Source organism: Eumetopias jubatus, unplaced genomic scaffold (assembly GCF_037043125.1).
Source record: "Eumetopias jubatus isolate StellerSeaLion01/CBP00866 unplaced genomic scaffold, mEumJub1_p1.0 scaffold_2, whole genome shotgun sequence".
NCBI classification, from domain to species: domain Eukaryota; kingdom Metazoa; phylum Chordata; class Mammalia; order Carnivora; family Otariidae; genus Eumetopias; species Eumetopias jubatus.
The window spans coordinates 114,235,702-114,259,023 of record NW_028274808.1 but is presented as its reverse complement, the minus strand read 5'-3'; the positions used below and the strand labels follow the sequence as shown (position 1 = coordinate 114,259,023).

The following is a 23,322-nucleotide window of genomic DNA, read 5'->3' as shown; positions in this document are numbered from 1 at the left end:
ATTAAATTGATTCATAGAAACTGACCTTTCAGTAGATAAAAAGTCATCTGATATCGACAATTCTAGGTGTCAACTTAACATTAAAGAGAAATCAGAGGATTTAACCTATAGGAGAAGGAAGGGAAAGCTCCTAGGAGCCATTATCACGGAAGATTAAAGGACTTTGTCTTAAACGCATTATACAATTCACACTTAATATCTCCATCTCAGCATTTCGGGGTTTGGTCTCATACCAATAATACTATTGTCATCTCTCTTCACCCGATTAATTTTCTTTTTATATTATTAGCTACTTTAATCTTCCAAGTCTATTCTTTTTTTTATCTGTTCCTGGATTAGGCTTGCTGCTTTACCCGGGCTACATGCTGAAATAAACGCTGAGCTTTCACTCTCCGCATAAAGTTTTCCTGCCAGTGGCAAATTCTGAGAGCTTTAGTCCCCCACCCCACCCCCGCCCATCCTTCCCGCAGCCTTAAGCCTCCTGCACCTGCAAATTCTGCACTTTGCTCTCCCATCGTCCTCCTGTCTCTGAGTGGAAGAAACGGTCCCTTCTTCCTCTGAATCCGGGTTTAGATAAAGCAGCAACTCCGTCTTTTTGCTACCGAGGTGGGCGCGGGGACCCTTAGGGACGAGGTGCTGCTGTTGAGGCTGAGTCATGTCGGCGGCCTGTTCATCAGGCACAGTTTATACACTCAAATGACACACGGGTAACACGAGGATATCCAAGCCACACGAGCCAATCGGAACGCAAGCATCTTTGTGTCAGGGGCAGTGACTGCCATGCCCAACCCGAAGGAAAGGCGCAACAGGACTTTGGGGTCCAGCTTTCAGATCGCGCGCCCCGCCTACCAGAGGACCGCTTCTTCCACGGGGCGAGCGCGTCCCCGTTTCTGCTCGGGCGTAGCTGATTGGAGGCGGAGGGGGGGGGGTGGAGAGAATGCGGTGGGCGCAGCCAATCCGGGGCGCCCTCCACCGCTCTTCTTCCCGCCCCCCCGCCTTGCAGCGCAGTTAGCAGCCCGCGTCCGGGGAGCCGGCACCACCGTCAGCTCGCGGTCTCCAAGGGTCCGCCCGAGGAGGCCGAGGCTGCGGACGCCGGCGCACAGGCCATGGCCTCCCCCGGGCTGCCAGAGCCTCCCGCCGAGGGCTCGCCCTGGCCTCTGCGCCTGCTGCGCGCGCCTCCCGGGCTGCTGCGGATGGACCCCACCGGCGGCGCGCTGTTGCTGCTCAGCCTCGCGGCGCTGCTCGGCTGGCGGTGGTGGCACCGGGCGCGGGGCATCCCCCCTGGGCCCACGCCCTGGCCCGTGGTTGGCAACTTCGGCTTCGTGCTGCTTCCTCGGTTCCTCCGACGGAAGAGCTGGCTGCACCGCCGGGAGAGGGCCGCGGGAATGGAGCCCTCGGCCCTGGACCCGCGGGTGCTTCTGGCCGACCTGGCCCGCGTGTACGGCAACGTCTTCAGCTTCTTCATCGGCCACTACCTGGTGGTGGTCCTCAGCGACTTCCACAGCGTGCGAGAGGCGCTGGTGCAGCAGGCCGAGATCTTTAGCGACCGCCCGCGGGTGCCGCTCGTCTCCCTCGTAACCAAGGAGAAGGGTGAGCGGGAGCCTTGAGGGTCGCGGGTCGCGTGAACGCGCGATGCGGCGCCTCCTGCGTCCTTTCCAGCCCGCGCACCTAGCCCACTTGCATCCGGCCCCGAAGTGGGAGGGTGGCGGCGACGCGTCCATTTAACCGGGCCTTTAAGATCGCATCGAGCCGCTGGATGGGTGACTCGTTCATAGTCCAAGATCACAAGTAGGAAACCCACAGGAAAGTTGAGGAAGGGTAATGGGGACAGGGGTGGGGGTGGGAGACAATGTGTGCAAGCCAGGCTCTACCTTTCCAGGGATACTCCGTCCTTCCCAGAACAAGGCCTCGTTCTCAAGGCTGTGTCTTCAGGGGGAAACTTTGGCCGTGTTAGAAGGAGGCAGGGATATTCTTTACACCTTCTGGGTTCTGAGTGAGAGTTTAAGAAGATATTTTCCATAAGATAAAAGGTCCAGAAAACACGTTTAGGAGCCTATTGGCAAACCTCTCTTAGGGGGTTTATAGCCTCTGATTTCTGCTTCTGGAAATCCAAGTTGGGCAGTTTTGAAGGTTGGGAAACATATTATCCACTGCAATAAAAGATCACTTTTACCCTTTCCCTAACTCCACCTCCCCCTTTGTTTATCAGTCTTACCCTACGTCTTACTGGCTGGTCTAGAACCTAGACTTTTTTGTCTGAGTCAGATGTTAATTTAATTGTCTTTCATCAATCAGGTGTTAAATTTAAATGTCTTTACCTCGGGAAGCTTTTTCTTATTTCCTCTCCAACTTAGGCTCCCTTTTGGAACCAATTTCTATGCACAATTGCTTTTCCTTTACTGCACTTAACAAAACTGGGGCTGGATAATTTTGTAACTGGATGTGGGTCTTCACCACTAGACGGACATCTAGGAGAATGTGGAATGTGGCATAAAGACATCCAGGCTTTTTAGAATCTGATTAAGCCAGAATTTTGCATCGGGATTTTAAATGAATAGTAATGATAATCATAATGTTTTGAATGTCCCACAGAAAAACAAATGTCACCGTTCATAATTCACCATTTCCCTGCCTTCACATATCGCTGCTACTTCTATCTAGAATTTTCTTCCCATCTCATGGCTGCCTGGAGAACTGTTTGCTTTTCTTTTCTTTTCTCTCTCTTTTTTTTTTAAAGATTTATTTATTTGACAGAGAGAGACACAGAGAGAGAGAGAGAACACAAGCAGGGGGAGTGGGGTAGGGAGAAACAGGGTTCCCGCCGAGCAGGGAGCCCGATGCGGGGCTCGATCCCAGGACCGTGGGACCATGACCTGAGCCGAAGGCAGACGCCCAGTGACTGAGCCACCCAGGCGCCCCTCTTTTCTCTCCCTTTTCATAAAAAAAAAAAAAAATTGTGGTGAGATACACATAACATAAAATTTGCCAACTTAACCATTCTTAAGTTCGGTGACATTAGGTCATTCACATTGTTGTGAAACCATTACAGCCTTCTGCAGAACACTCTTTCTCTTGGAAAACTGAAAGGTTGTACCTGTTAAACATTAAAAAACTCCCTCCTTGGGGACACATGGCTGGCTCCGTTGGTAGAGCATTCAACTCTAGATCTTGGCGTTCAGGCCCCATGTTGGGGGTAGAGATTACTTAAACAAAAGCAAACAAAATCCCCTCCTTCCTCTCTCTACCCCCGGCAACCACTGTTCTGTTTTCTGCCTCCACGAATGTGACTGTTCTAGGTACTTAATACAAGTGGTATACAATATTTGTCCTTTTGTGACTGACATATTTCACTTAGCATCATGTTTTAAGGTTCTTCCATGTTGTAGCTTGTGTGAGAATTGCCTGTCGTTTTAAGTCTGCATACTGTTCCGGTCAACGTCCATTAGACATTTTATTTATCCTTTTATGCCCCTGATGGAATTTGGGGACTTACACCTTTTAGCTGTTGTGAAAAATGCTGCTAGGAACATGGCACACATCCATTCAAGTCCCTCCTTTCACTTCTTCTGGGTAAAAACCCAGAAATGGAATTGCTTGATCATATGGCAGTTCTACATTTAATTTGTTGGGTAACCGCCCTACTGTTCTCCGTGGAGGCTGCGCCATCTTACATCCCCTGGTGGCAGTGAACAAGGTTCCAGTCTGCCCTCATCCTCACCCACACTTGTTATTTTCTGTCTTTTCACACCTGCTTGAATGTCACTTCTTTGAGAATGTGTTCCCTGACCTACGTCTCTACTCCACCACGGAGAGGTGAGCTACCCTTTCTTCATGATAGCACTGTTTTCATTTTAAACTCCACTCCACTCCCAACCCCTGCCAATCGGTTAGCACACCTCTTCACTTCCTCCTGCAGATCTGCAGTTCTGCATCCATCCACTTTTTTCCATCTCCATTGTCAGCACCCTCAATCAGTACCATCATTTTTCATCTGATACTTGAAGCCTCTTAACTAGCCTGCTTGCTTGCACTCTAGTTTTTTATCCACACGGCAACCAAAGGGATCTCTCTCTCTCTCTCTCTCTCTTTTTTAGATTTTATTTATTTATTAGAGAGAGGGAACACAAGCAGGGGGAGTGGGAGAGGGAGAAGCAGGCCTCCCGCTGAGCAGGGAGCCCGATGCGGGGCTCGATCCCAGGACTCCGGGATCATGACTTGAGCCGAACGCTTAACAACTGAGCCACCCAGGTGCCCCAGGGATCTCTTTTTAAAAACCATGAATCAAACCGTGTTGCTCCCCAGCTGAAATCAGCTTTCTCCAACTCCATCCTTGACTGACTGTGCCCTGAACGACCGGGTCCCTGTCTGCCTTTCTGACTCTAGCTCTTTTCATTCTGCCTTTACTTGTACATTTCAACCTGCCCTAGAAAAATTAAGCAGATTCCTGCCAAACTTGTGACTGTTTCAGTCTGCTGGGTTTGTTGTCGTTGGACATGGAGTCACTTTTCACTTGACTTGACTCCTTATCCTCTCTCAGGCCAATTGTCACCTTTGAGTCCTATTTTAGACACTGCCCAATATCACAACTTATTTTATCTCATTCGTATTTCACTCATTAAACACCTTGAAAATATTTAGGTTAGTACCAGCCCCACCTACTAATGGAATATAAACTCTGCGAGGGCTAAGATTTGGTTCTTCATGTGAACGACTGCTTCCCCACTTATTGGTACAAGTAGGTATCAAGAAATGAATGAATATGTGCATAACAAGCATCTGTTGATGCACTTACCACATTATATTGTAAATTTTTTTGCAAGTCTGTCTTTTCCTCTGGATTTTTTTTTTTTAAGGTATGAGTTAGATTTTCTTCTTTGAGGTCCTTCTTGGTGGGTTTGTGGTTTGCTCAAAAATCTGTAACAGTTTCTAAATATCAGTTGGATCACAACTTATTATTAGATCCTTTATGTAGGAAAGGACTGGGAACTGGGGGTAACTTGGTGTTTCAGCATCTCACAACATTCATTTCCCCAGGAGACAGGATTTTTTAGGTGATACTGCTCTGGTATTCTAATGGATGTGTGTTGGGTCATGTGCTGTGAGTTGAGAAAAATATTGTGGCTGGTGAAGGTGAAGGCTGAATCTCACAACCCTGAGATCATGACCTGAGCTGAAATCAAGAGTTGGATGCTTAACCGACTGAGCCACCCAGGTGCCTCAAAAGTATCTTTCCGCTTCCGGTTTTTGTTAATTGATTTATCTATTTCCTTGTTGACAGAAATTAGATCCTTTCTAATTTTAGAAGATTACTAGAGGCTTCGAACAAGAGTGAAAGCAAGCTGCAGAGCCATAAAAATGGAAAGTAAAAGGGAAATTGGAAGAAGTTTAAGAGTAGGGTATAGACCAGTCAATATCATCTACTTCAAAGGGGGAAAAGATGCAAAATGAAATTAGGAATTGAAGGTAGAAAATGAAAATTCATCTGGGGAATTTAAAAATGAATGAGGAGGGGCGCCTGGGTGGCTCAGTCAGTTAAGCGGCTGCCTTCAGCTCAGGTCATGATTCCGGGGTCCTGGGATGAGTCCCGCATCGCACCGGGCTCCTCGCTCAGCAGGGAGCCTGCTTCTCCCCTGCCTGCCATTCCCCCTGCTTGTGCTTGCTCTCTGTCTCTCTCTCTCGCTCTCTCTGTGTCAAATAAATAAAATCTTTTAAAAAAGTAAAAATAAAAATAAATGAGGAAAGCAGGATAACCAAATTTTGTAGTAAGTGCAGTAAAATAGGTATTTGAAATAGTCGTGTACTCATATCAAGAAGGCCTGAATTCCCACTAAGAGGAACACTTGTATGTCCCCGTGAAAAGAAAGGACAAATATAATCAGTGGATGGATAGCACCTTCTCTGCTTCAGGGGAAAGAAAATGTATGTGTGATAAATGTAAATTGCATCAGATTTAATGTATTTAAGTGTTTTTACTTTAGTGTATGTTCATTACTGTAAAACATAAAACATGGAAAAGGAAAAAAGAATTCCTTTCCATTTTTTTCAAAAAGAATTGAAAATCATCTGTGATCACTGTTATTTTGAGATGGCCATTACTGACATTTTTATGTATTGCCTCTGTTTTAGCCTATCTGAGTTGCTTTAACAGAGTACCATGGGCTGGGTGGCTTATAAACAGCAATTTATTTCTTACAGTTCTGGAGGCTGGGAAATGAAAGATCAAGGCCCCAGCAGACTCAGTGTCTTGTGGGGGCCTGCTTCCTAGTTCCCAGATGGCCATGTGTGACCTCACATGGTGGGAGGAGGGCAAGGGAGCTCTCTGGGGCCTCTTTTATAAGGGCACTGATGTCATTCATGAGGGCTCCACCTTCATGACCTAAATCACCTCCCAAAGACCTCACTTCAAATACCATCACACTGGGCATTAGGATTTAACATATGAATTTGGAGGGGACACAAGCATTCAGCCTGTGGCAAGCTTCCAGTATTTTTTCTATTTGTACATGTATTTTTTTTTTCCTTTTTTAAAACTGTAGATTCAGTTAGCCAACATATGGTACCTCATTAGTTTCAGGTGTAGTGTGCAATAATTCATCAGTTGTGTATAACACCCAGTGCTCATCACATTGTACATGTATTTTTTTAAAAAACATATTTGCTTCTTTAAAATGGAATCATATTCACACTCTTTAAAATTGTTTTTATCACTTAAATTTTCTGACTATATTTCCATTTTATTCAGTATTCTCCTGCAAAGGCCATAAGAGCCGTACGACATTTGTGAGAATGTATCACAGTCAGTTTAGCCTATCCTGTGTTTGGTTTGAAGTGGATTTTTGTTTCAACTGTCCACCACCTGTTCCTCTGACAAGCACTCCCCTTTGAGGAACTCCTTGTCTTCACCACCCGTTTGTACCCACTAACTGTGGTTGGAACATAAGGTGCCCTATCTTTATATGAACTCCCCTCTCTGGCCACAGTAATTGGTCAAAGGGTGGACCGTGGTCAAAGATGACTTGATCAGGATATCTTGCCTCTCTGTACCTGTGGCTAGTCTGTAGGCTGGGCACAGAACTCAAGAATTTATATTCACAGCATAGTACGGAAACCTCAAGTCACAAAATAAACTTAAGGTGTTCCAAACTGGTATCATCATGGGATACCTGCCTGAAGCATTTGAACCCTCCTCCAGCATTTTTCACCTTGGATCTGGCCTTTTCTCTCTGGAGGGGAAAATGGGAGATCAGGAATCCCTGATGCTTGAAAGAGCTGGTTTGCAGTAGGGAAAAATGAAGCCAGGCAGAAAGTAGTGAAAAATAGGTGAATTGTGTGGCCTTTAGTCTTCTTTGAGCCGATAACACCCAGCTCTTCCTGGGTTTGGTTCCATAGCCTAATGGGCCCTTTTGTCAAACCTACGTAAGGATATATTTTTGTCATTCCCCCCAACAAGAAGAGTCCGGATTTTTGCTTTGGAGCCATTTTTATGTTTTAGTGTTATTAGCCTCCTTGAAATGAAGCCCTTGTCTATATCCGTGAATACCATTGCTTTTCCGGGCTAGGAATGGAGAGGTCAGCAACTGTCAGATGTGCCTGAACCTCTTTCAGACATTCCCAAGACCTTAAGCCATTCTGGCTCCAAAACATGAGTGTTTTGTGAAGTTTGGAACCTTGAGGCCATTAATTCTGTCCATGCCTCTCATCCTGGCATTCTCAGGCACAGTCACTTTGGTCACCTCTTTTGTCTTGCACTTCATACCTGTCAACTTATCAGATGTCCCAGTCCTCAAATATTAGCCACTTCTGAGAAGGTTCTCTCCATCTCCTTGCCTTATCTAAACCTGATTGCCCTCTAAAGATAATTTAGCTCTTCTTGAAACATCCTCTTTAACTTTGCTCAAGTTATTTTTCTAAAATGTGCCTTCATACACATCTTTATTTACAAGTGCAGCATCTGCTCACGTGTCCTCTCTTCTTTCTTTTTCTTTTTTTTTCTTTAAGATTTTATTTATTTACTTGACAGAGAGAGGGAGAGAGCACAAGCAGGGGGAGTGGCAGGCAGAGGGAGAAGCAGACTCCCCACTGAGCAGGGAGCCTGACACGGGGCTCGATCCCAGGACCCTGAGATCATGACCTGAGCTGAATGCAGACGCTTAACCGACTGAGCCACCCAGGCGCCCCATGCGTCCTCTCTTCTGAGAAGTGCTGCCTTCGCTCAGCTGACATGGTGCTCCTTCCTTGGTCTGCATTACAGCTTCAATACACCTCTGACATACAGCGTTCAATCAGCACATCCTTAACAGTGCAACATTCAATACAGTCCAACATAAAGCATTCAATACTGTACACTCCAGCTATGCAACTTCAGTACAGTCCAACATAAAACAAACATTCAATACAGCACATCCCAGCAATGCTACGTTCAATAAATATATTCCAACTCTGCAACTTCAGGACACTCTAACATACAGCATTCAATACAGTATGTAACTTCAATACAGTCTAACATACAACAGTGTATTTGGATTGTTTGTTGATCTAGTTCCTCAAAAGACTAACATCTTAAAAAAGGGGACTGTGTCTTTTTAATCTATATGTCCTTAGTAACTGGCACATAGGGGACTCTAAATAAATATTAGAAAAACTGTTAGAGGCATTTTACTAGAGAAAATATTTCTAAAATACAAATGCATAGTTGAAAGATTGTAGATGATACAGACTGAGGACCTAATAAAAGAAAAATAAAGTTTCTTGAGAAATAGGACAAAGCAAAGATGTCATATGTGATATCTTAAATTAGATGGTAGTTAAAAGTAGTGTCAAATCCTGAAGTTAGGAAAAAGAAGGTGGCCCAACAACACTTAGGGTCTGAATGCTGAATGCAGCAAGACTTGGCCATGGTTAAATGCAGGAAGAGTGACTAAGCTGTGGTTGCCTAGGAATAGTTTATGGGGCTTTATTGAATAAAGGGAAAGTTCTAGTTTCAGGAATCGTTAAGACATTTCCGTATCTTCTCTGTCTTGATAATCACACACCAAACCAGAGGGACTTTTAACAGAAGCACACACTCTGTCCATGGTGAAATGAATCTACAGTCCTGTACCACAACATTTGAAGACAAAAAGTAGACCTAGGATTGGCCAGTGACTTCATAAAGTGGAGGATGACCACTCCTAAGTGTCTACATGGGGCCGGGGTGTACTAGTGGAATGTGAGACAGTTTACCCTGTGGAACCCCAGAAAGTCTCAGGAATTGGAGGTACCAGTGATTACAGGAGACAGGGATGAGCCACTGAGTTTGAAATGCATATAAAATATAGTTAGACCAGTTCCTTATCACCACACCCACTCCCTCAGAAAACAGAAAGTAGATGCCCTGGACACTCTGGGGTTTTAGTGACCTCTTGGACATGGATGTGGAGTGGGTGGAGTGAGGGCAGAGAGATATGACCTTGTATCACACAAGATGAAAAGTTGCCTCTAGATAAAGGGAGGACTCTTGAAGAGCTTCACTTTGAGTGAAAGATTGAATTTGACAAAGAACACCCAACAAACCTACCAGTAACAAAAGAGAACAAGGAAATTTTTCCGTCTTGGCTTGGACCCTGGCAGAGAAAATGTTCTCTCCTACCTCCAATCCCTGCTGCAACCACCCTGCCGTTTTAGTGCCAAAGCAGCCACAGACTGTATGTAAATGAATTACAGTGGCTTGCTAGCTGGCTGTGTTCTAGTAAACTTTATTTATAAACCCTAAAATTTGAATTTCATATTTTTTGTACATCATGACACATTGTTTTGATTTTTTCCAACCATTTAAAAATACAAAAACTAATCTTTGCTGACTGGCCGTATAAAAAGAGGCAGCAGGCTGGATTTGACCTGTGGGCTGAAGTTTGCTGATCGTTAATCTAGACTTTAAGTAAATGTGTTAAAAATTTAAGGGTGAGGATTCAGTCTGTTTCTCTAATGCGAAAAAAGGCAAGAAAGGAAAGGGAAAAAAGAGTAGATAAAGTAGGACAAAGTTCAAAATAATATATCAGAAATAAATTAGTAATTGTATTAAATGTAAATGGAATAAATTGGCTAAAAGATTGCTAGAACAGATTTTTTTTTTGTTAGAATGGATTTTTTTAAAATCCAAGTGTATGTTAATTAATTAATTTTTGAAAGATTATTTATTTGAGGGAGAACACATACGAGCATGCATGCAGGGGGAGGAGCAGGGGGAGAGAATCCTTAAGCAGACTCCCACTGAGCATGGAGCCTGACCCTGCAGATCTCACCGACCCATGAGATCACAACCTGAGCCAAAATCGAGCCAAAACTGACTGAGCCATCCAGGCACCCCCAAAGGTATGTTATTTTAAAAGAGACATACCCTTCCCCAAAAGAGACATACCCCAAACATAAGGGTACATTAAAATTCAAAATAAAAGAAAGGAAAATGTTATGCTGACATAATACTTTAAAAAGAAAAGCTGGTGTCTTTTTTTTTTAAGATTTTATTTATTTCACAGAGAGATAGTGAGAGCGAGAACACAAGCAGGGGGAGTGGGAGAGGGAGAAGCAGGCTTCCCGCGGAGCAGGGAGCCCGATGCGGGGCTGGATCCCAGGACCCTGGGGTCGTGACCGGAGCCGAAGGCAGACGCGTAACGACTGAGCCACCCAGGCGCCCCAAGCTGGTATCTTTTTGACAACGTATACTTTAAGTCAAACTTCATTGTTAAGAAGTAGTGAATTAAATGATGATAAAGGAAGCTTTTTATTAAACTGGGAATATATAATAATTTTAAACTCGCGTGTACCTAAGTATGTACCTAAGAGCAATGATAGATCCACAGATATAAATAGCTATATAGCAAAATAATGTAGCAAAACTTGCAGAACTGCAAAGAGAAGTTGATAAATATACCATTGTACTAAAATATTTTAAGTATTTGAATAATTGAGAGAGCAGGAAGATAAAAATTTGCTAAGGATACAAAAGATTTGATTCCAATATTAGGCTTTTCTATTGGACATATAGAGAACCCTGTATCCAACAACTGATTTAGATAAAAATTCTTCTCAATTTTATTGGAAATTTTATTAAAATTGATCACGTACTAGGCTAAAAAGTAAGCCTCATTCATGTCAAAAATCAGTATAAGACAAATTAATTTAGGTAGCAAAAAAATCATAACAAAAATTTTTAAACAAGATTATAATGAAAATACATGCAAACAATACTTGTGGACTCTAGCTCATGTGGTACTCAGAAGCAACTGTAGAATCTTGAGTTATTAGGATAAAGGTCTGAAAACTAGTGAGTTAGATGACCAACTTTATATATCTGGAAAAGAAAAAAAGCATAAAAGAAAAAAAAGGAACATATCATTATAATTTTAGATAAATTCTTCCAGAAAGAAAGAATATACCCTAGCTCATTTTAAGAGGTCAGTATATTCAGACAAGTATATTATGAGAGTGGAAATTTATTGGCCATTTTCACTTATGAGTATGAATTTAAAAAAGTATTGGGGGAGGGTGCCTGGGTGGCACAGTCGGTTAAGTGTCTGACTCTTGGTTTCAGCTCAAGTTGTGATCTCACAGTTGTGAGATCGAGCCCTGTGTTGGGCTCCACACTCAGCTCAGAGTCTGCTTTGGATTCTCTCTCCCTCTCCCTCTGCTCCTACCACTCTTGCTCTCTCTCTAAAATAAATAAATCTTTTAAAAATATATTAGGAAACCAAATCCAACAATTAAAACCATAAAAACACTATAACCAAAATTGGATTTATTCTTGCATTGCAAGTAGGTTCAATTATCAGAAAGAAGGTAATTTTCAAATCTATAAATTAAATGCAATTCCAGTGAAAATCCCAAAAGTTTTTTGTTGCTAGAACTTGACAAGCTGACTTTAAAGTTTTGTAAAAGAGTGAGGAGCCAATAATAATAATAATAATAATAGTAATAATAATAATAAACAATTTTGAAAGAGAACAAGGAGGGGGGACTCCCTATTAGATGATAAGACTTACTATGAAGTCTTATTTATATCTTAAAAAGTAACGGTGATCGGGCGCCTGGGTGGCTCAGTCGTTACGCATCTGCCTTCGGCTCAGGTCGTGATCCCAGGGTCCTGGGGTTGAGCCCTGCACTGGGCTCCCTGCTCGGCAGGGAGCCTGCGTCTCCCTCTAAGCCTCCTCACTGCTGTGCTCTCTCCCTCTCATACTCTCTCTCACTCTCTCAAATAAATAAATAAATAAAATTTTTAAAAAAGTAACAGTGATTAAGACAATGTGCTTTAAGCACTTCATAGCATAACCTGGGAAGTCTTCTGTACATTGAAGATGTACATATTTTATGACTCATCAATCCACTCTTAGCAATGTCTTCAAAATTCTGAGGAAGTAAAAAAGGTAGAATAAATATATTTTCTAAAAAATCTTCAGAAATTTGCCTCCCCTGCATTTTTGCTTTAGCAAAATCAGGGAAGGAAACTAGAAGAGGAAGAAGTAGAATCCAGGAAATGGGTTCAACACAGGAGAGTTTAAGAAAATTCCTAATAATGCCACACAGAAGTCACCAAACACCTGAACAGAAGATCTGGAAAGGCAGCCGTTGCAGATCTGAGCAGATGTGTGGCAGAGTCCAAGGAGAAAAGCCAAGCTGATAGATTGATTCGTTTGACCACATGGATGTGTGTATTGAAGGGCATTTTATGGAGGTACTAAAGATTGTGAGAAGATTTAACCACAGAGAAGGGTCTGTATTTACAGCATCTTGGTGCCTGGCACACAGTTGGCATTCAGAAATATTTGTTAAATACGTGAAGCATGCCCTCAAAAGTAGCAGAAATGACGTCGATTAAAAATGAGAAAGGAGGACCAGCTGGGACAATAAAGGGCGCCATGGAAAATAAGAGGGAGAAATAGGTGACGGGAAACAAGGAATATTTGTAAACAATTTGATACAACATCTCAGAACAACTCTGTTGGGTTTTGTTGATGGGGGATGTATAACATAAGTGAGGATCAAATAAGGCAGAGTTGTGGAGACCTTGCGTTCAGATGTTTTTAAGTTAGGGTTGTTGCCAACAACAGACAATTTAGACTACCTGCCCGTTTTTCGGTTCCAAACTGATAGCCACGGTTATAATCCAGTTGGGCTGTTGATTTATTCAGTTAATATTTAACAAGCTCCTCCTGTATCCCCAGAATGATGCCAGAAGCTGGGATCTTAATGGTCCGCATAATCCAATAATATCCCTGCCCTCCTTCTATTCAGAATGCTGAGAATATGGGGATATCCAGCCTGTCGCATTTTTTAAGCCTGGATTTACTCTTATGAAGCCCAAGATTTGGAAATTTACACTGACTCTAGAAATTGAAATTCATTGCTTTTCATTTCACCAGGAGTTCCTACCTATCATAATAAGCTTTATCGGATATGATTTTTGTTATTAGGAACTTATACTATCTTGATAATTCAACTTTGCTAATCATTCTTCTTGGCTGGTAATCTCTACCTGTAGCTGAATTTTGCACAAGGGACTTGACAAACACAGAACACACCTCATCGTAGGTCCTGCTCAGTAGGGTCAGGCATTGCTCTCTCTCACCTTCTTTTCTCGCGGTCCTTTTGCAGGGATTGTATTCGCACATTACGGTCCTGTCTGGAGACAACAGAGGAAGTTCTCACATTCAACTCTTCGTCATTTTGGCTTGGGAAAGCTGAGCTTGGAGCCCAAGATTATTGAAGAGTTTAAATATGTGAAAGAGGAAATGCAGAAGCATGGAGAAGACCCCTTCGACCCTTTCCCCATTATCAACAATGCCGTCTCTAACATCATTTGCTCCCTGTGCTTTGGCCAGCGCTTTGACTACACCAATAGTGAGTTTAAGAAAATGCTCCATCTTATGTCACGAGCCTTAGAAATCTGTCTGAACACCCAGCTCCTCCTGGTCAACATATGCTCCTGGCTTTATTATCTTCCCTTTGGACCATTTAAGGAATTTAGACAAATCGAAAAGGATATTACCACTTTCCTTAAAAAAATCATCAAAGACCATCGAGAGTCTCTGGATGTAGAGAACCCTCAGGACTTCATAGACATGTACCTTCTCCACGTGGAGGAGGAGAGAAAAAATAACAGCAATAGTAGCTTTAATGAAGATTACTTATTTTATATCATTGGTGATCTCTTCATTGCTGGAACTGATACCACAACTAACTCCTTGCTTTGGTGCCTTCTGTATATGTCACTGAATCCCGATGTACAAGGTAATTAACAGATGTTTCCTTCATTCAGGCAAAGCCAGATTATTTAAATCAGTATCAGCAACTTGGGCAATCCTGTGGCTCCTAGCACTAAGCAGTGTCTTCAGGCCAGAAAACAAAGTGGAAATACTTGAATCCCATAGGGAGTTGGGAAGGTGTTAACAGCGAAACTCCCAAGTTTCTAGACAGTGGGACTAATGTCGTACCTTCTTGCCCCTGCTTTAAATCTCTACAGGTCTGATTCTGTGTGAAATGTATGCTAGAGGAAGACTTTTTAGAAAAGAAGGACAATTTAGAGCTAACGGGAGTTACAGTGATTAACTGAACCCAGTCATCTTGTTTTGAAAATGGAGAACAGAGACCTAGAGAAGTTATGTGACTTTCCCAAGATCACAGAGCTACTTCTACCATATCGATACCGATAGGTAGTGTCTGGCAGTTCACAGTGGAAGACCACAAAAGAGGACAGTGTATTGCTTTTCTATTGCTCCTGTAACAAATCACTACAAACTTAGTGACTTAAATCAACACAGATTTGTTATCTTGAAGGTCCGTGTCTCACTGGACTAAAATCAAAATGTTGGCAGGGTGGCATTCCTTTCTGGAGGCTCTAGGGGAGGACCCATTTCCAGCTCCCTTGGCTCCTGGCCCCTTTCCTCCATCTTCAAAGCCAGGGATATTGCAGCTCTTCTCACCATTTTCTTTGACTCAAATCTCCCTCTGACACTAAACTGGGAAAAGTTCTTCAGTTTGAAAACCCATGTAATTCGTGCACACCCAGAAAATCCAGGGTCATCTCCCCATCTCACGGCCCTTAATCAAATCACACCTGCAGGGTCTTTTTTTGCCTCATAAAGTAGCATATTCATAGGTTCTGGGGGGTTGGGGTGTGGACATCGCTGAGGGGCCGTGTTCTGTCTATTATAAATGAGATTATGCTTCCCACATTAGTTAACTATTGATGAGTACCAAATTATCCCCAAATTTCGCAGCTTAAAACAACCAGCATTTACTATCTCACAGAGTTTCTGGGGATCAGGAATCCAAGAGCAGCTTCGCCCAGTTGGTCTGGCTTAGGATTTCTTGGGAAGTTGTCGTCGAGATGTTGGCTGGAGCTTCAGCCATCTGCAGACCTGACTGAGACTGAAGGGTCCACTTCTAAGATGGCTTGTCCACTTGGCTGTTGGCTGCAGGCCTTACCATTTGGACTTTTCCATAAGGCCGCCTGACTTGGCAGCTGCCTTCCCTCAAGATGAGTGACCCAAGAGAGAGCGAGTACCCAGACAGGAGCCACAGTGTCTCTTATGACCCAAGCTCAGAACTGACACGCCATCACTTCTCCTTTATTCTGTTGGTCACGCAGACCAACGTGGTACCTGGTGGGAGGGGACCGTACCAGGATGTGAACACCGAGAGGCAGGGATCCCTGGGGGCCATGCTGGGCTACCTCACGTTGTCTGACTGAGAGAGTCAGTCTCCTTTTCATATGAGAGAATGATTGAGAGGACTCCCTAATTCCAGAATGCTTTCTCTCTTACCCATCTATCTGTTCTGCTGGCCACTTTCCAAGTCACAAGGTGGTACCGGGTCCCTGGGACCAGCTGCCTCTACTTGGATATGTGACCAATGCTTCACTTCTCCGAGGCTGAGTCAGGTCTGAACTGCCAGCTTAGCAGTTGTGGGTATGATGTGATGGCAAGTATGCATAGGACGGCAGTCTCAATTCTCCTGCCTTATCTTCTGGTTTACTATTTGTTATTCTTTCCTTTTTTTTTTTTTTTTTTTGGTAATAGAAAAGGTTCAGGAAGAAATTGAAAGGGTCATTGGTGCTGACAGAGTCCCTTCCCTCACTGACAAGGCCCAGATGCCCTACACGGAAGCCACCATCATGGAGGTCCAGAGGCTGACGGTGGTGGTGCCGCTTGCCATTCCTCACATGACCTCGGAGAAAACAGGCAAGTCTGGGATCTCTCTCCTTTGAGTGCCTTTAAGGGAAGTCTGGCCCTTAATCCAAAGGAGTTGAAGTGACAGTGTGCTGACAATTCTGAGGGTTTAACACCGTGTCGTGGATAATCAAACATCCAGGGAACATTTCGGCCCTCGGTTGTCCGTTACTCATTCACTGGCATTCCCCCCCGGCTTGTTTTCTAAATAGCTCTCTGGACTTCAGAGCATGCGCACTTACACCGTCAAGCAAATTCTACCATTTAAGATGGCTATATTGGCAGGAAAAACGCCGGAATTAACAAAGGCACCTCTCTGTCTTCTTGGAAGGTCAGAAGAGCTCGTCTAAATATGAAATTAAGTATTTTAATTGGGAATTATCCTACTTCACCTTTTACAGTTCTACAGCTGAAGCACAAATGCGAATTAGAAGAGCCCTTCTGATTCCAAGGGCACCTGTTTCAACTTCCCACCTACACGGATGTGTGTCCATTGTGTCAAGTCTTTGACACATAAGCAACCAGACTCTATGTAAAATCCCTCATAAGAAGGAACTTACCTCCTCTGGAGACAGCCCATGATGTAACCGGCTTAAATATAGTTATAAGACAGTTGTAGGAAGTAATAACTTATAAATGACATTGGATCACTTCATGTTTTCTTCGGTCCAAGTTAGATGCACTGTGTGAGCTGTAACTTTTGGGCACTGTTTAAAGTGCATGTGAACTTGTCAGCTGCTGAGAGCCTGTGTTGACTTCCCTGTACAATTGACCCTTGGACAACACAGGTGTGAACATCGTGGGTCCACTTATATGCAGACTTTTCTTAGTAAAAATATTGGAAAAATATTGGGGGATTTGTGACAATTTGAAAAAATTCACAGATGAACTGTGTAGCCTAGAAATACTGAAGAAATTAAGAAAACGGAATACCATGAATGTATAAAATACAGATGTAGATATAATTTATTTTATCAATTACTACCATACAATACAGTTGACTCTTGAACAACATGAATTTGAACCATGTGGATCCTCCTATGTGCAAATTTTTTACACTACAGTATTGTAAATATATTTTCTCTTATGATTTTTTTTAATATCACAAAATTTGTAATTCTTTGGAAAGTTTACCTGGAATGTCCTATGATTTCTATTTCAGTGTTTTCTCTTAATTGTAATGTTTTTCTGGTTTGATTTAATTCATTAATTCAACATCTGTTAAAGCAAATCCTGTGCCTTATCTCAGGCTGGGTCCTGGGAGCACGTGGAGAGCATGCCAGTTGATTAGGTCCGGCCCCTACCCTCCAGCACCTCAATGTTCAGTCTCCACAAATTAAATAGCTAGGTATGTAACTAGATTTCTTTTTCAGATAGTGATGTTTAGGGAAAACTATTAGTAAGAACATGTTTAATGACACTGGGTTCTTTTGTTTGTTTGTTTTAGTGCTCCAAGGATATACTATTCCTAAAGGCACAGTGATATTACCCAACTTGTGGTCAGTACACAGAGACCCAGCCATTTGGGACAAACCAGATGATTTCTACCCTAATCGATTTCTGGATGATCAAGGACAACTTTTTAAAAAAGAAACATTTATTCCTTTTGGGATAGGTCAGTTAAACTTTTATTTTTTTAATGGCATAATTAAAGAGGTAGAGCTAAAAGAATCTTCTATTATTTCATGATATTGTTTTAAAAATATTTCTTTCTTGGGGAGCCTGGGTGGCTCAGTCGGTTAAGCATCCAACTCTTGATTCGGCTCAGGTCATGATCTCAGGATTGTGAGATTGAGCCCCACGTTGGGCTCTGAGCTCAGTGCTGAGTCTGCTTGAGATTCTCTCTCTCTCTCTCCCCCCCCCCCCCCCGGCTCATGCTCTTTATCTCTCTAAAATAAATAAATAAAATCTTTAAAAATATTTCTTTCTTAGCAAGCAAATGTAAGAGAAGAGGTAAATAATCAAGATAATACAGCCCCGCTACATTCATTTCAGATTTTAAAAACAAAATTAAAGCATTGGTTTTAAATCCTTAAATATGACTAGGAATCTCCCTTTCTGAGCTGCCCAAGTGATTATTTGAGTCTCAGGAAACTGTTGGTGTTAAGAGCAACTTGCGATCTTTTGCTGGGCTGGTGGCTGAGAGGCTGGGTTCTCAAACCTCACCAGTCCCTCTTTTAGACAGCTGGAGGAGCACATGTAGGATTCTTTCTATAAAAAATGAATGCTCCAGAGATTCTCATTTGACTCATTTTCTCTTTGATCTTCCAGGTAAGAGCAAAGGAAAGAGATAAGTAGGTATGGAGGAGACAGAGTAGCTTGGATCTGTCTCTAGTTCCAGTCTAGAACAAGGATAGGTTTTCATGAGTAGGAGTTAAAATGTGAATTTAGTACGTATAAATTCTAATCAGCATATTCTTTGGGAAGCCATGAGGTATATATGTGGCCATTTTATTTTAAAACTCTCTAGAGGTGCCTGGGTGGCTCAGTCGTTAAGCATCTGCCTTTGGCTCAGGTCATGATCCCAGGGTCCTGGGATCGAGTCCCGCATCGGGCTCCCTGCTCAGTGAGGAGCCTGTTTCCCCCTCTGCCTGCCACTCTCCCTGCTTGTGCTCTCTCTAATAAATAAATAAAATCTTAAAAAAAAAAACCAACCTCTCTATATCTGCATTTAAAACACTGAATTGAGATATTTCATATAAAGTTGCTCTGATCTCGAGATAGGAAGAGCGGCCGGAATTATAATCCCAACTTTTTCTTCTGATCTCATTTATTTAGGGAAGCGGGTGTGTATGGGAGAACAACTGGCCAAGATGGAATTATTTCTGATGTTCGTGAGCCTAATGCAGAGTTTCACATTTGCTTTACCCAAGAATTCTAAGAAGCCCATCCTGACTGGAAGATATGGTTTAACTGTAGCCCCACACCCATTTAATATAATCATTTCAAAGAGATAAAGAACACATCCAAGAAGAGAATGTAGGGGCGCCTGGGTGGCTCAGTCGTTAAGCGCCTGCCTTCGGCTCAGGTCATGATCCCGGGGTCCTGGGATCGAGCCCCGCATCGGGCTCCCTGCTCCGCGGGAGGCCTGCTTCTCCCTCTCCCACTCCCCCTGCTTGTGTTCCCTCTCTCGCTGTCTCTCTCTCTGTCAAATAAATAAATAAATTCTTTAAAAAAAAAAAAAAGAAGAGAATGTAAATACATTTCTTCCTCAACAGATTCTTCCTTCTGCAGTTGATGGCAGACCCAGCAACGCAGTGGCCCCAGGGTAGGCTCAGATGAGAGGGAGACCAGAACGTGGGTAGAGCTTGCATCATGGAAGATTCCTCAGCAGGACACTTCCCGTCACTTTAGTGACGCCCGTCTGTGACTTAGGGGATGGGGACCCGAGTGCCGGCTCGGGACGCAGGAGATCTGGATTTTATCCCCTGGGGCTTCCACCAGTGAACATTCCTCCTCATCACTCAGTGCCTCAGTCATTCCCTGTGTCAAATGAGTTTAAGAAAACGTGCCTTCTCTCCTCTCTCAGCACTAAGGAAGGTCAAATGCCGCATGTCTTTCCTGACATCACCAAAACACTGTTAAGTACTGAAGAAGCCGAAGGAAGACCCACCAGCTCAAGACCTATGACAGCACAAAAGTGGGGTTCCGACTTGAATACTTTGCCAAAGAAAGATGTGGGTTTCGGTCATGATGAGTTAGAGCTTTTCTCTGCATAGATCCTATGTTGGTCTTGGGAGGGGGGAGGCTTGTTCTGTAGCTGTTATCTTCTCGTTTGTGATTTAGTTTTTTGCATTTTGTAGACACAAATTCAAGTGCCCTTGTCAGGTATGGAGAGGAAAGGCTGTTTGGATGTGTCTGTCTGCCTTCTGTTTCAACTACAGCAACAGTGAGGCTTGGCTGAAGAAGTGGCTTCATGGCTTCACAGCTCGGAGTTCCTGTCTGCTGAGCTGCTTGCAGAGATCTAGCTCTGCCTTTCGACTTGAGCCCTGAACGGTGAGCTTGGGAATTCTGATACTGGGATTCCTCAGGGAAGGATTCAGACTGTGGTTCTCTCTCTTGCACCGGGCTCCGGGCTGCGGATGTCTCTCACCTTAGTACCTCTCAGAGACACAGAGGCATTCTTAATCTTGTTAAGAGACCTACATCGTTCCTTAATAAAGACGGTCCCTTCAGAAGAGCAGTTCTCAAAAAAGGCACTGACCCCTTTCAGGGGGTATTTAGAAATGTGTAAGTGCATCTTTGGTTATCACAATGATAAGGGAGCTATTGGCCTTCTGCTGCGTGCGGCCAGGAGGCTAAGTGTCTGAGCAGACCTGTACCCAGAGGAATAACCCTGCCTACTACTCTGCCAGTATTTCCCCCAATGAGGGCATGCTCCAAAGAATGACCAGCCTTCTCCTGGATTCTCCCATAGTGCTCCTGATAGACAAGTAACCACGATAATAAGATGCGCACCCACAGTTTTGAGCCTTCCCTCCTGCGGGCACCATACTTAGTGTTTGCCTTGTATGCCTACATCGTTCTTACAGAAACTCTATTAAGAAGACGTTATTTTGTAGCTGCCAGAGCTGAGCGTCAGGGAAGTGAAGGTACTTAGGTAGAAGGTCCCATTCATTTCAGACCTACCAGTCCTTGTGACTGGAGTGTTCTCTCCTTACCACTGCCCTGTATTGCTGTCACCTGATCCCATGGGAGTCTACTCGGTGTTTTCAGTGCAGATGGATGAGGTACAGGCAGATCTGTAGGTGCCTTGAGGACTTTTGTCAACTAAAAAAAAAAAACAAAAACATAAAACCAAACCAAATAAACTAACTGCCCAGGAATTGTGAGCAAATGGAGTGGTGGTCTAGATTTGTGATGAGATGATGGTGTGTGGTTACACTGTACCTTGAGCAGGACAGTTTGTTCCTCATCTGGAATTTTATATGCTTTTGAATTGCCCTAATAATTTGGCATTAGCAAGTTTATTACTCCTTAATTTATACATACATTTTCAACATTCCTAACCAAGCAGTTTGTAGCTTACTTGAAAAAAACAAACAAACCTGTTCTGTGAGATTCTGTTGAAATCAGATGTTCATTAAACTCTTAAATATAATGCCTCAGACTGTAGCACTTTAAAAACATCTTTATATGGTAAGTCACTGAAAGGACTGTTAATGCCTTACTTGTATATGTTGGCATTTTATGATTTTGTACCTTATGATTTATTTGAAGTGTAAAAATAATAGTACTTTGTTTTATATATCTTCCTAATGCCTAATTTTTAATCCTCATCTTTAGCATAATTTTTGGTGCTTTTATTAAACTTTCAGTTTTAACTGAAATGGTATCATGTCTGTTTTTTTGTTTCTTGTTTTAACTGCTAAACAAAAAATTTTTTTAAACTACATGTCCAGTTAGGAAATGGAGGAGGGAGCAGACCTCCAAAGAGAGAGAGGGTCACAATGTAACGGAAACATGGCTTTAAACTGGAAGATAATTCTTGTAAAATATCCCCTCAGAGCACAGTTACTCTCAGGACTGTCGCAGCTCAGGTTTCTGATTTCCCATGCCCCAGTCCAGCGTTGCTTGAGGGAGGGATGAGTCTACATGAGCGCATTTTGGCGAAGTATTGAGTCTCTCTTACACTTCTCAGCTCTGGGAGAGGAGTTTGTTAAATACCTCAACCTGTGGATTTTGCGGCCGATGAGCCCCCTGCCGGCTTTTTCCTTGTCGTACTCTTCCTCCGGCTTCCTCATAGCCCAGAGGTCACCTCCCATCTAACGTGGCCTTTCTGGAGAACTCCCTGCTATGGACTAAATGTTTGTGTCCCCCCCTAAATTCTCATATTCAAACCTAATCCCGATGTGATGGTGTTTGGAGTGGGACCTCGAGGAGGTGACTAGGTCATTGATGGTGGAGCCCTCATGAAGGGATTAGTGTCCTTACGAAAGAGGCTCCTGAGAGCTCCCTCGCCCCTCCCCCATGTGAGGAGCAACATGAAGACCGCCGACCGTGAGCCAGGAAGTAGGCTCTCAGCAGATCCCGAATCTGCCCTGATTTTGGACTTCCAGCCTCCAGAATGGTAAGAAATACATTTCTGTTACTTACAGGACAGCCAGTCTGGTATTTTTGTTCTAGCAGCCCACGCACTTCCTAATCTCATCACCCAGTTCCTCCAAGCCCTCCTCACTATTTATGGTTACTCCGTTTATTTAAACCCTCAGCTCCTACAATCTGCTCCACCTCCTGCCAGTTTAAAAAACTTGATGCACAAGTTTTTAATTTTGATGAAGTCCAATGTGTCTGTTTTTTCTTTTGTTGCCCATACCTTGGTGTCCTATCAAGAAATAGTTGTCATATCCAATGTCACAAAACTTTCCCCGTTTTCTTCTAAGAATGTTACAGTTTCAGCTTTTTTGTTTAGGTCTTTGATCCATTTTGAGCAGATTTTTGTATGTGGTGTAAGGTAAGGTCTAACTTCATTCTTCTGCATGTGGTTACAGTTTCCCCAGCACTATTTGTTGAAGAGACTATCTTTTCCCTGTTGAATGATCTTGGTACTGTTGTCGAAAATTATTTGACCATATAGATGAGCTTTTTATTTCTGGGTCAATACTTTTAAAATAATGAATTATACTAGGGGCACCTGGGTGGCTCAGTTGGTTAAGGGCCTAACTTCAGCTCAGGTCATGATCTTGGGGTCCTGGGATTGAGCACCAAAGGGGGGCTCCATGCTCAGCAGGCAGCCTGCTTCTCCCTCTGCCTCTGCCCATTCCCCTGCTTGTGCTCTCTCTCTCTCAAAAAAATAAAATCTTAAAAAACTAAAATAATGAATTACTAAACAGTTTTATACTAACATCAGAATATTCAGATGAATCAGCAAAACAGAATAGAGAATAAACCCATATCCTCTAGTATGAAAGTGGCATCACACCATGAAGGAACAGGAAATAATATCATTAAAAAAAGTGCTAGGGCAATTGGTTAATTATTTAGAAAATTAAAATAACACATTTTCTGGCACCTGGGTGGCTCAGTCATTAAGCGTCTGCCTTCGGCTCAGGTCATGATCCCAGGGTCCTGGGATGGAGCCCCACATCGGACTCCCTGCTCATCAGGGAGCCTGCTTCTC

The 23,322-nt window shown here is 43.2% G+C and overlaps 1 protein-coding gene across 1 annotated transcript; it reads left to right on the top strand.

The window, feature by feature from the left end:
* The first annotated feature begins 1,030 nt into the window (after positions 1-1,030).
* CYP2U1 (cytochrome P450 family 2 subfamily U member 1) lies at positions 1,031-21,452 on the top strand. Its single transcript, XM_028121249.2, has 5 exons — positions 1,031-1,590; positions 13,627-14,262; positions 16,053-16,214; positions 17,650-17,817; positions 18,981-21,452. The coding sequence occupies exons 1-5, from the start codon at positions 1,107-1,109 to the stop codon at positions 19,157-19,159; spliced, it is 1,629 nt and encodes a 542-aa protein (XP_027977050.1). The 5' UTR covers positions 1,031-1,106; the 3' UTR covers positions 19,160-21,452.
* Positions 21,453-23,322: the final 1,870 nt, after the last annotated feature.